General features: G+C 40.8%; 1 protein-coding gene across 1 annotated transcript in view; it reads right to left on the minus strand.

Moving 5' to 3' along the window:
- Nucleotides 1-13,948, minus strand: part of FBLN1 (fibulin 1) — a 74,804-nt gene that overhangs the window by 42,142 nt on the left and 18,714 nt on the right. Inside the window, 4 exon segments of the mRNA XM_079304160.1 lie at nucleotides 757-858; nucleotides 2,562-2,621; nucleotides 5,116-5,287; nucleotides 12,163-12,298. Of these exon segments, the coding sequence (XP_079160286.1) occupies nucleotides 757-858; nucleotides 2,562-2,621; nucleotides 5,116-5,287; nucleotides 12,163-12,298 (470 nt within the window).

A 13,948-nucleotide genomic window follows, 5' to 3' on the forward strand; every position in this document is an offset into this window, starting at 1 on the left:
CTGGAAGGGCTCATATCCCTCAGCAACAAGAAACCTGGGCTCACCAGCTCAGAACCAAATGTCACATTGCACATTCCTGAAGTCAAATGCAACCTCTATCCCAGCCCATTTCATTGGATGTCACAGATTAGAATATGCTGAGTTGGATGGCATTCACAGGGATCATCGAATCCAGCTCCTGGCCTTGCACAGACACCCCAACAATCCCACCTTGTGCATCTCTGAGAGCATTGTCCAAACACTCCTGGAACTACGGCAGTCTTGGGGCTGTGACCATTCCCTGGGGAGCCTAACCCCACTCAGGGTGAAGAACCAATTCTTCATCTGGGAGATACTAACAATCCCTCCTTGACAATTCCCATGCCACTCATGGAATCCAGAACATTAATCCTTTCTGTCAGTTGTGTCCTTAACAAGCTAAAGAATCCTACTCTATTTATTTCAGCTACCTTATTAAAAATAATCTATTTTTACAAGAGAGAATAGGTATTCTATTTTGGCTTCATTCACAACAAATTCAAACTCCATCTCTTCTCAATTCTAAATTCTCCCCCTTTTCCACTGACCCTATCTTAACCTAATCTTCCCACAATTCTCAATTCAACACTCCATTCAAACAACTTTTTATGACTTCACCCCTTTCCTCAGCTGACATAAGCATTCTTTGGTCTCTTCTCTCTGAGTATTTTTGTATCTATTCTTGATATTTTAAAACAAGAATGTTTATAATTGAAACAATGGCTTTATTTCTTTTACCTTCACAGGTGATACCATCTGGTTGAAGCTGATAGCCAACAAAGCAGGAGCAGACATAACTGGATCCTGTATCTCTGCACTGCTGAGAGCAGGGACCACCACCTAATGGATACGTTAAAAGGTCTCATGTAATTAAGATGTTCTTAATAGGAACTGAAACAAGCCATTAATTTACAGGATACTTGATTTATTTAGAAAAGAAGTTAATACACATAAAGGGTTAAGCACTGAAAGCTCTAAAAATTAATACAAAAAGGGTTATTCTGACAAACAGAAAGAGAATACTGCAGATAATTTATATAAAATTTGGCTCATCATTAAGAAAACTTTTTTCTGACCCTGTTAAAATAGAAATGAATATTAGAAAATGTTCATATTCTAAAAATAGAGAAAAGGTTATATACTTTCAACAACAAGTATTTGTTGTAAGGCTGCAGATATTCTTAGTACAAAGAGAACCCGTCCTATTTTCTAGGATGGCTGGATAGGCATTAAAAAAAAAGGTGTGAGATAGGCACAATCCACGTGAGCAATTGCAGCTGTAATACATTATAAATAATTTTTTAAGTATGATAATTTCTAATGAGGCCAGGGCCATTAATGTATCACTAAAAATTAGATGGAAGTTTTGTGATTGAGATCAACAGCCTCTGTTCTCTGAATCTCTGCTAATACTGTGAGCTCCACCCTGACACAGTAAAACCTGTAGTGGAAGTGTTAGAACAACAGAATTAATTTCCCATTTAACATGAAGGTGCTCCAAAACAAATTGCCAGAAGTTCCATTGCCAAGGAAATTTAAGTTTCCCCTGTTCAAGTTCAGAAAATTACAAATACTTTCGGCATGCCAGGTTTATCAGAAAATATGTTGTAGACAGAACCACCAATTGGCAACACCAACCCATGTCCTGCAGACAGCTGATTAACTGAGAAATACCAGCACTGATTACATGAAGAAATAATGCTAGGAAAGTATGTAACACATATTTCTATGTAATCTCCTGTAATTAGCAACTGGAAAAAAGGAGGAGAGGCACTGTTGACTCTGGTTCACTAATGATCTGGTAGATATTCCCATTCTCTCCAGAGTGTAACAGCTGTAGAACTTGGAGCACAGTAAATAATTTTTCAATTGGAAATAATAATGAGCCCATAAAATTGATTTAATCCTAAATACATTTCTGAGTTTTGAAATGCTGGCAGAAAACAATGAATCACTGCTGGTTTAGGTGTACAGACATGTAAATCACATGTGACAAGCAATAAATCAGAATACTTAGCAGAACAATATTCCAAATGTACATTTCGAAGGAAGCACAGGAGCATGAATAATCAGGACAATATCCACATTTGTCTTCCTTCTTTTCACACGGTGCATCCCAAACAGAAACAAATTTAATTGCATATTCAAACACCCTGATATTCAAATATCAAGAGAAGAATAAAAGATGCACATATTTAATATAGGATTACCATATTGTGAAGAATCCAAAGTACTCCACAGGTACAAGGGTGACACTTCTGAGGTAATACCCATTAGAATTTAAGTAGAAATTAAATATATTGTCTCAGCTTCAATTGGATCAAATGGACTCCATTGTGAGAGACAATGCCTCCCTTGTTTTTAGGAACAATTTAGGCATCACATAATGGCCCATTACTCCTTGGAAAGGCTCTTCTTCTTGTTTTTTTACCCATAACTATCCCAGGCAAAGGGCTTTGGCTAGTCTCTAGATCTAATTTGGCTTCACTTTATTGAAAGCAATCACAAAAGAGCTGGCTAGGAGGACTAGTCACCTGACTCACCTCTGCAGCCATCATGCAGATAAGGATCTTCTTGGTCTAGTTCCTCCTTTGAAATTTCAACTAAAAAGAGGAGAGATAGGCATTAGAGGAGAAAGCACTTTTCTTCTCAAGGTAAAACACTGTGCTTGTAATGGTACACACACCAGGGTCTTGCACAAATCAGAACAAATAAAAGTATTATTTTAATATTTTAGAGCTATTTCTTACTTAAATTTGACATTCAAAGGCTCATGGCCATGGGGCATTTTCCATCTGGCTGATTCAATATGCAAGTCAAACTGTGATCATAGATTGCATATGGACTGAGATTTACAAATGCAGGTTCTTAATGTCAGATTTTTAACCAGAGCTTAACCTCATTTTCTTCAGGCATGTTGTTGAGGCATGCTTTCACTGGCTTTATAGTAGCTTGGGATACTCAGAGATTTAATGAAAATCAGATTAACCTCAGTTATTTATTTAGACTTCATTTCAAAAGGAACTCCACACCTAAGATTTTGGGCACATACTTATGGCATTCTTTCAAGTATACTTATATACATTGGAGAGTTTTGATCTGTGATACTCCTGCCACATATATGTATCCCAAGAGTAAGTTCTTCTCACATAAGGACATACAAGGGCCAAACACGTCCTGAGTCCACTGCTTCCCCAAGGAACCAGCTAATGGGCTTTCTCCAATCCTGCCACTTTGAACATGGGGCAAAGGTAGGTTGGTAGTGTGCAAAAAAACAATCCCAAAATACTCTGCTGTTGACTAGAAAACTTAGGCTTGTTTCAGTGACTGTCCATGAGCTCATTCCACCTGCAGTCACTTACAAGCAAGTGATGCATAGAAGATGTGAAAGCAATGTTTGTGCAATACCATGAGGCTGGGCTGGTTCATAGAATCCTCAAGCCACAGGGGCACATTTCAGTTATGCAGAGCTGATGAAACCAGTTTGCCCAAGTCTGGTTGGATTTTGTACGGGCCTCTGGGAACACAACACCAGAGATCACAAAATTAATTAGGTTAGAAAAGACTTCCAAGACCATCAAGTCCAACCTGTGGACAGCACTTTATGTGACTTGGAGAACCAGCTTGTCTTATCCCTGCAACAGAATGCCCTTCATGCACTGCTATGGCACAACAAACACAAGGTTCTAGTCCAAAAATCTGGTATGCCAAATGGAACCTCATCTCCCCTTCCCAACGAACCAAAGAGTCCATTTGTGTTGTTTCCTCTGCCTTTCTACAGATATTTTTTATTGTCAATACAGTTATTTGATGCATATTCAAACACCTGCTTGTTTCTTAGCTGAATTATGAGAACGATGAGTTGATGTGCCTGCTCATGGACACAGCCCCAACTTTGCAATGCATAGTGGCTCTGTGTGTCATAACAACCATGCTAATGATTGTTGTGTGTGTCACTTGCCCACAAAGGCAAGCAGGGAAATACTCTATGCCATGCTTGCAGCTCTCATAGGTGACATGTTTCTCATGCCATACAGGTACATTGAATATGCAAATCTCTGTTATTAGCAGAGATGTCTCAGTATGAGGGATCTACTAGTCCAATCACCTCAGCCAGTGCTAATGGACAGGGGCAATTCCCCTCCTGAGACAACAGCACACACAGAGAAACTGCCCAAAAGAGCTCTTCCAGATAAGGGAGACACTGAGACAAGCCAGGCTTGAAAGACCTGGAACAAGTCTGATAACATTCTGGCTCAAGCAGACCAGTGGAAGCTTTAGTAATGGCATTTGCATTTAAATGATTGATTAGGATGATGTTCCCCAAAATCTGTTTCTTGTCATCTGCCAGATGATATGTTTTTAGTACTTGGTTGCCCGTGACAGGGGCAACACCATGTGGTTGTTGTGACTTGTCTGCAGTTTCAGGTCTATCTGCTTAGTGAAAAAAGGAGAAAAAAATTCCAAACAAATGAAGGACTATAAGGGTCAGTCTCTATATATTCATCCTCTTCAGCTCTGTGGACTAGGTATGGATAAGGGCATCAGGAGCTGCTGCCACCTAGGTAACCCTCTTGTTTGGCAGTATCAAAAGAAACAGGTTCCACACTTCCTGGAGATCTTCAGTTGTCCCAAGCAGTCCAGACATTTCAAATACCTCTGGTTTGTGGGCATTTGCCTCTCACAATAGGAACATTTGAATTCTGCTGAACTGGCAAAGGCCCTCTAGCTTTTCAACAAAATTTTAAGAACTGTTTGTTGATTTTCATTTTAATTAAGCATTTATTAGTGGGCACCATGCCATTAAAATTAATAGCTTATATTCAGCTTCCAAGATAAGATCATGAGTTGCCAAAATAAGCTCTTGTACATTTAAGTTCTGACACCAGAAACTAAGTGACCTCTTTCCACCTCTTATTTTCAACAACAGCCTTTCAGCTATCACTAGCCATAAAAATGAGCTCCAAAACATGCATCAATAAATTACTCAGATGAGATGTCAAATTAGAGGAATTCCAACAGAAATATTTTAAAGTGAAAACACTCCTTGTACCCTGTATCATTTTGTGTCACTCTTTTAAGTATGTAATAAAATACCTGGCTCTTTTTTAGGAGCATAATCCTGGATGGACAGATCAACACCTTCTTGACTTTTCCCACAGCAAGCTCTGAAGACAATTCCACACTGATATCCTATCTTCGGATTGGGTTCACAACTCTGTCCTTGAACTTGGGCAGCCTTTCCCAGCAAACAACATTGACAACATGTCTGTTAAAAAGAAAATGAAAATATTAACAAAGTCAAAGCAACATAAGCTTTGACAATGAAGTCACTGGCATCTCACCTTGGCACTGATGGAAAATTCTCTGCAAATTCTTTAAGAACTCCTGGTATACTTGGGCTTAAATTTCTTAACTGGTGGAGTTCAATGCACTCTGCATCTGGCCAAGCACAGAACCTGGGTCCAGTTCCCAGAAAGACTGTGTATGTGTGAAGGTGTGTGCAAGCTGATGTGGAGGACGACATCTCTCCCCACATGTACATGGGATTTCATTACCCCCTGCCTGCACCAGCCAAAAGTCGTAATTCTTCACACCCCTCCTTCCCATTGTGTCAAGTTTAATTTGAATGGGATACATTCAATGAAGTGCAGGGCTCAGTTTGGCTGGAGCTGCTTACTCAATTTCCTCCTTGAATGAACAAATGCCTCGTCCAAGATTTGGGTTAGTAGGTCATACAGAGGAGCTATTTTGCTTTGACAAGCATAGTCAGATATTATTTAAAAGCATCACTATCCTGACATGGCTTCCAGGAGTAACACATGATCTGCCTCTTCAAGACCTGCTGAGCTGCAGCCCTGAAATACACCACAGAAGCAAGGACAGGACAAGTTAATCCTGTGGAGGCTTCCTTTATTTTAAATTGAGTAGATGCTGCTGATTTACTCAGTTTTCCACCTTGCTGCCAGAAAGTAGAAGAAGTGTTTGGTTCTCTGGAACTGGTATCTGCCAATTGCTACTGTCACATGAAAGCAGATTTAAGCTTTTGTTTTTATTAGTTTTGTTAGTTTTCCAGACTCTATTTTGCTTGAAGAAAATTGCCTGCCCCATTAAACAGAAGAGATGGAATATGAAGTAACTAAACTTTCAATGAAATTTCTATAGTTTGGCTCTTTAATCACCACACCTGCTGAAATGAAGGCAACTATGAAACGGTTTTCATTACTTTGAGATGTCTATCCCTGCCTATATTCTAACTTTTCCCTTGTAAGGAATGACATGTTTCTCTCCCTGTACTGAACTGAAAAGCACTTTTAAAGCTTAGAGTGGCATGAAGGCAAGATAGTAACAGCATCCTGAAGCATGTCAAAAATATTCCATTTTGTATGATGTCATTAAATACAGAACAGAAACTTTACCATGCTGCAGACTGCTGTAGGGCTGGAACTCCTCTCTCTTGGCCTCATCTCTAGGGGTGTTGTTTTCATGCCCTCCCAATCTCTAGGATACGTATTTTCCTTTATTTACTCTTGCTTGGTGAGATGGCTCCTACTACCCACTTTTTTATACCAGCTTCTCCAACTATTTCCCTCCAGTGGCAGATGCTGATCATCCTATTATGTCCGGGATAATTCCATTTTTTCTGGCTTTTTGGATGACTTTAGAAATAAACCCTTGATGATTGCAACATTTCTCAGTAGTTATTCTGACCTATCTAGCAATTGCTGAGACATTCGTCTCAAAGTTCTTAAATGTGATAATTGTGTTAATTTTCAATTTTCCCAATCATAAATTAGAAGACAAAAAATGAAAGTGAACTAGCGATTCATTTCTTGACTTAAACCTACATATTTTTGATAACCAAATTTTATTTAAGTTATTGAATAGGCTGATGCCTTGACTGATTTTGACATTATATAATTCTGGTATCCTCACTGGCTTCTGCTGGGAGACTCAGTCTGCTTTTTTATCTTGTCACAGGATGTTCATATTGGGAGTTACAGAGTTTCTCTTGGGTTTTTTTTTGTTTTGTGTTTTTTTTGGTTTTTTTAAGCAATGATCATTAATTTTTCCCTTTTCGAATTGTTGTATAGACTTATGTTCCTTACATCTTTCAGGTTGAGCCACCACTTGAAAAACTATCTCCAGCTCATGTGCAACTTCAAGTACAAAACTTGATACATCTTGCAATAACTGTGAAACACTGTATCTTCAATTAACATAATTATGTGCCCTGAACCATTTGTTCCAGCCTGTACTTATTCTAAATGGGCATGATGCATCTTGATTTAACATATTGATAATGAGAATAATTTCTGTTTTTATACTTCAGGCAAAATGATGCTGAGAAGGAAAAGTGTCAAGTGCTTTCTTAACTGGTGTGTTGTTTCTGCATGGCCTGGTTTTTGGTAGCAGAGGGGCCACAGGGGTGGCTTCTGTGAGAAGCTGCTGGAAGCTTCTCCATGTCTGGCAGAACCAATCCCTAATGGCTCTGAGGATGGACATGCTGCTGGCCAAGGCTGGGCAAATTAGAGATAACAGTAATGCCTCTGTAATAACAGATTTAAAAAGAAAATCAAAACAAAGATAGTGGGGCAGTTTTCATTTCAGATAGAGAAGAGGAGGAGGTGAGAACATGTGACAGAAACAACATGGGGACACCAAGGTCAGGGCAGAAGGAGAGGCAGGAGGTGCTCCAGGGGCCAGAGCTGAGATTCCTCTGCAGGCTGTGGTGAGACTATGGTGAAGCAGCTGTGCCCTGCAGCCATGGGGATCCATGGGGGATGCAGAGATCCACTCACAGCCCATGGGATCCATGGGGGATGCAGAGATCCACCCACAGCCCATGGGATCCATGGGGAACGCAGATATTCACCCACAGCCCATGGGATCCATGGGGAATGCAGAGATCCACCCACACACTGTGGGGGTCCATGTGGGATGCAGAGATTCACCCGCAGCCTGTCAAGGAGGTGCTCACACCAGAGCAGGTAGATGCCTGGAGGAGGCTGTGATCCAGTGGGAGACCCAATGGAGAGAGGGGCCCTGCTTCCAGGCTGGAGCAGTCTGTCCTTGGAGGACTGTAGCCCATGGGAAGAGCAACCCACACTACAGCAGTTTTGCCCATGGGAGGGACTCATGTTGCAGCAGTTTTGGGAGGACTGCTGCTCATGAGAGTGGAACCATGCTGGAGAAGTTCACAGAGAACTGTTTCCTGTGGGAAGGGACCTCACGGTCTCACAGGGGAAGGAATCCTCTCCCTGAGCAGTGCAAGAAAATCTCAGTGATTAATTGACCAAAACCCCCATGCCCTGTCTCCCTACACTGTCCATAGGAAGGAGGGAGGGGCTGGAGGGGAAAAGAGGGTTTTAAGGGCTTATTTACTTCTCATTAGCCTCCTCTGATTTTGTTACTAATAAACTCACTTTGTACCTCTAAGCCAAGCCCATTTTTCCCTCGGAATGTTTTTAACTCATGAACCGTTCATTAATTTTTTTTCTCCTCTGCCCAGCTGTGGCAGGGGAGGGTGAGTGAGCGACTTACACGCAAGCCCGGCGTTTGGCCAGAGTCTAACTACAACAACTGGTGTTTATCATAACTGAGTTTTCCTACTGACCTTCATAGCTTCTACACTGACAATCTCAAAAGCCAACATTTCATAAGTGACTCATGAAAGAAGATGGAGAAGCTGATGAAGAGCACACTCGGGACTCTGTAGACCTGGACACGGCTCCGCGTGTTTCACGTGTGAACTTGGAAAGTCGCCTTTACTTTGAGTTCTCCCACAGTAGAAAGGGAGCATCACAGCAGTGGTGAGGAGACTCTAACTTGTGCTCATGGTGCACTCTGGAATTCCAAGACATAAAATAGCATGGAACTACCACTAGCATGATCCTGGTACAATTAATTGCAATGTTTCCTTTTTCACACCAACTCTCCTGACTGTTGGCCTGTTCTGAAAGCTTTTGATCCTTTAATCAGGAGTGCAGTATAATCTTCATATTAATTCCATTCTTGAGGTGTCAAAATGAGGCAGTCATTTTCCAAGGACTGCCAGTTGCCTAGAAGCAATTTTATTTATTTGCTAGAACCATCACTGATTTCATGGATGGTACAACCTATCATTTGTTATTATACCCCTTCACTGCCTGTAAGCCTCTGCTCCTTAAGTCACCCCAATAATAATATCAAACATTTTCCCCCTGGAATTAGCAAAATCCCATGCAGCTTCAAATCTATGCCTTGGTCCTCATGTTTGGATAGATGGTAGACAGCTGTGTTCTACCTGTAGTCCCAGGTTCCCTTGACTGCTTTCTCACAGAAAGGAATAAAGTTGCACATGAGAAATGTGAAGATTTATTTTTGGTGTGATTAGGAAGCACCTGAAGTTCCTTAGATGAATAAGGTCCCTTGATTATGTAAAATTCACAATAGTTTTACAATAGTTTTTCTTATTATTTATCTTCGGCTTTAAGTCGCCAGTTTTGGTGTGAATCCTGTAGTAACAGTGCTTTTGGTATCTGTCCACAAGAGGTCTCTCCCTTGCTGAAATCCACTAGATGCAAACCAAAAACCCACAAATAACTCAGAAGAATTTTCCAGAACTTTTAAAAAGCTAAACAAAAATTTAAAATACTTTCAACATTCCAAAGCAATAAAACTTGTGCTCATCTATTGCACACAACCAAACAAAACTTTTGAGATAAGGATGTATTTCAACCCTTGAAAAGTACCTATGACAAATTTTGAGGCAAATGTCCAAGCACCTTAAAGATGGTTAAATTTCTAGAAGCTGCACTCACTTCTGCAGGGCTGTTGTGGAACAAACTTCCAAAAAATAATTTCTACATCTCATGTACCAGCATCACATCTGGAAATTGAGTGCTTTCTTTTGATGAAGATTTTAAAGATTAATCATTCATTTTGCACTTTTTTCCCAAGGCTAGAAAAACAATGCTTCCAAACAACCAGAGGAGAAAATTGTGCCCATCATTTCCTATACCTATTGCCTTTATGTATAAAAACTAAAGCAAATGTTTTCAAAATATGGTCTTTTTATCTTCCTTCCAATCCCAAGTTTTGGATTCAAAGAAGGAGAAGCTGCCTCATTTGCTGCAAAGGACTGCAATTGCTCCTTCTAATCATTCTTTCTACTTCCTTGAAGGAGACAAAGAAGATCCAAAAGGCATGACCCAAGCTAAAAAAAAAAAAAAATGGACCAACTTAGGCAAAATGAGTTTCAAGTTTGTTTACCATAGCAAGGCACAACTTCCAGACATTGTATGTCTCAAGGTGATCCAATCTAAAATGTAGTAAACAGAAAAAATGATGGATTGTTAAATCATCTATGTCCACCATGGATAAGAGTTTTCATTCAAAGATACTCCTACCTCAGTGAAGTTGCTACTTGTAGGATGTTCCTGTTAGGGAGCAGAAGGACAGAATGTGACTCACAAACATTAATGAACTCAGACTATGTTTACACCAGTAGATTAAACAGGGACAGAATGTGGGCTCAGGGCATTACTCCACAATCACCTGTAATGTTTAAATATTAGGAAGCTCTAATGCCAACTAACACTCCATCAGACAAGGCTCAGCTGTCCTGAGCCATTTCTTCTCAGGGCCAGAGATCAAGGCCCAGTCCAATTTGTTTAATAATAAAACTGTCACTATCAAAATCTGCCATCTCTAAAGAAGTTTGGTCATTTACAAAAACAGCGTTAAATCTTCTTCCACATGTTGACAAGCCTACATAGGCAAACATCAGACACTTGGTGGGTAAGTGGGTTTCTTTCAACAGCTCCATTCTGGTTCAGAGTTGCCCCATAACGTCGTTAAAATAGTACTGCTGCTAAAATCCTGTCTTTGGTAAAAAGCACCAGGATCTGCAGATTCCTCACCATCAGTCCTTGTTCATATGCTCCAAGCCCTTCAAAATATTGACACAGAAGGTGAAATATTATTTTGTGCCACATTCAGATTAAGGAGGATGTGCTTCCAGCAGTAAAAGCTGCCCACAGGAATTCCTGTTCCAAGAGCAGGGCAATCCCTGGACATCATCAACAAGTGATGCATGGCCCCTCTGGGAGACACAGTCCACCATGGGACAAGGAAATACCACATGTGTGGACAGACACAGGAGAACACAACAATATCAGCCTCATTAGCATGTGCCACCTTTCTCCTCCCAGTGAGAACCTGGATTACTTCCCAGCCCTGGATTCAAGTGACATCCCACTGACAGGAGCAGATCAAGCCAGCTTTTTCTAGAATATGAAAAATGTCAGTCAGACACTGTCTGCCATGCTCTGCACAGTGGATTTTTAAATTTTAACCAAATGAAACACCAGTATCTTGAAGCAGTGGGAAGAACTAAAATCACTCTCATCTGTTCTCATCACCATGGAAAGAGATCCATAACAGGATGAAAGTTCTGCAGAACTGGTTCACGGTCAAGGTCATGATCTTACTGGTGGAACTTTCTTCCAAAAATACCTGAAGAAAGGTATTACTATGCACCCTTCCAGGCAGTGAGAGACCAAGACAGTAATAAAGGTGGAGGGCAGGGCACAGATTAATTGCAGATGCCAACAACAGGCCTTTTCATTCTGATATCAAATGCTGGTATCACAGGCTCATAGATCTCTCCGTCCAATTGTAAATCAAAGTCATGTTAACTTAGAACACTTACACAAGCTGGAATTATAAGTACCCTGAGAGGCTTAACTTCAGTCCTACCCTTTTGGACCACCAATATTGAAAACCAATGAGTCTGACCTTAGGCCGTGATGCTTTAGTGAAAGCTGAAGTCTGAAATGTGTCTGAGTTTCTCACCTATCTGTCACTACAACACTGATGGCCTCTTTTCATGCAAAAATAGTCTTCTGGCCAATTACCCATTAAAAATTTTCTACTCTTTTACATTCTGCCCTCAGCTAAAATGCAATGTGACAGTTGGCTTTGCTGAACAGGGCTCCATTTCTCAAAGAGAAGGGCAAAGCAAAAAATCTTAGCAGAGACATGACGTGAAGTAAAAAAATGTTCATATGCAGCAAACCAAGCCTAATGACCTTCAGGGTCAACCCTAAACAACCTCAATTCCACTTCTTAGAGGCAAAAGGAGTACTTGTGATGTCTCACCTTGAAGTATTCAGTTTCACAGGTGGAATTTTTGGCACTGTGTGAGTCACACTCCTCACGCACGCTGGCGAATTCCACCCCATCGGAACAGGACTGCTTCTCCAGCTGGCTGCGGCAGCACTGCTCCTGGGTCATGCTGCCAACAGCATGGAAGCAAGAGGAGAATAATGTCACATGTGGGCCAAGAACACATGATGCAATATTTGACAATTAGTAGTCATACTAGTTATGTGGAAAGCGGTCCTTGTGAGAACACCGTTATAAGATAAAGATATTCTCTGGCAGGAGGCAAATTGTCTGTGTGACATGTTTAACACAGTTTCATTGCTGATTTACCTTGCAGCCTGTCCTAAAAACTTTTTTTAACAAATGGGTAACTTCAACCATACCTGCCTCAGGGCTCAGGGTTTTCAGGGCTGCATTCTGGCATGTTTTGTGACAGCTGGTGTCTGAGGAGACTGATGAAAGGGAAAAGTCAGGCCCTGGATCTTGTGAGAGCCTGCAATCCCAGTTTACCCTCACACCTGCCACCCCAAATCAACAGGTATAACATGTGGGAGGAAGATCAGAGCATTGTTCTGTGGGACACCTGGAGATAATGGAGAGAAATGAAGATACCAGGGCAGGTCACAGTGAGAAACAGCAGAGTGTATTGCAAGCAAGGGGAGAAGAAAGACAAGGGAAAGAAAAGTATTACAGGGAAATGTGGAGAGGATACAGAATAAAATTGTGCAGGAAACTTAGTTTTGTTATTACACTGCTCATTAAATCATTCTATTTTATCTCAACATCAATGAAAAAACTGGGAAAAAAATCGGCATGATGAGGTTTTAAACTCCTGCAGTCCAGTTGCTACTGTCACACAAATACAAATCCCAGTGAAGACTTTTCTTCACTCTACTTTTATGTAACTCTGCTTTGCTGGGTAGTTTTGTGGGTAAGACTTTTCCACCACTACCTTCTGTTACAGACACTGGGAAACTGAGAAAAAAATATCCTGTACTCCTAAAAATCCTCTATTCCATTGTGGGAAATTTTGATAAGATCTGGAAGAGAATTGGGTTAGTAGAACTACTTAACTACAGGCTTCTCCCACCATTACCTGAGATAAGTGGTTTAGTATGCATCCCCTCTGGAGGAGTTTTCCTGCTCTCTTGGACCACAGGATGGCCTTTCAGCTGCCAGGCAGTATGAAGGATTGCCTCAGCTCTAAGGCCAGGCAACTAAAAGTAGGGGACATGTGGGCACTGGGCTCAGATTATGCATCTCTGTGCATGTGGGCGAGGCCACGTTGTCAAGATACACTCCTGAAGATTCCAATTACTATTTGTAAGATTTTACATGGGTCACTTCCATCCCAAATCACTCTAGAATTCTACAGATCTGGGATTAGTAATGGTCTGACTGCGCAGTTCTCACTCGGACAAAAACAGCCATGATATTTCAATGCATAAGAACAAAATTCAAGATAAATTCATGTACAAATTATTCAAAAGTAGACCCTAAAATAATAGCAAGAAGTTAGGCCTGGGACAGTAACTTTATTTGGCAGGATATTTGAAGTTTTTGATATCTGATTTAGTTCCAGTTTGGAAGAATATGTAGCTTTTTTGTTGCTGAAATTCCCTCTGAAGAAGAATTTCCATTCCCTGCCCAGCTCTGGGGTGGTCTGACTTTCAGGCTTTGGAAGCCTCTAAAAACTGAGCTTCAAGCCCAAGAGTGTGGGAGCTGAGACTTTCCAGCCTCTTTACCCCTTCAGATTCTCTTGAGGAGCTAGATATATTAG

The sequence above is a fragment of the Erithacus rubecula genome (assembly GCF_903797595.1).
Source record: "Erithacus rubecula genome assembly, chromosome: 4".
Taxonomy (NCBI): Eukaryota; Metazoa; Chordata; class Aves; order Passeriformes; family Muscicapidae; genus Erithacus; species Erithacus rubecula.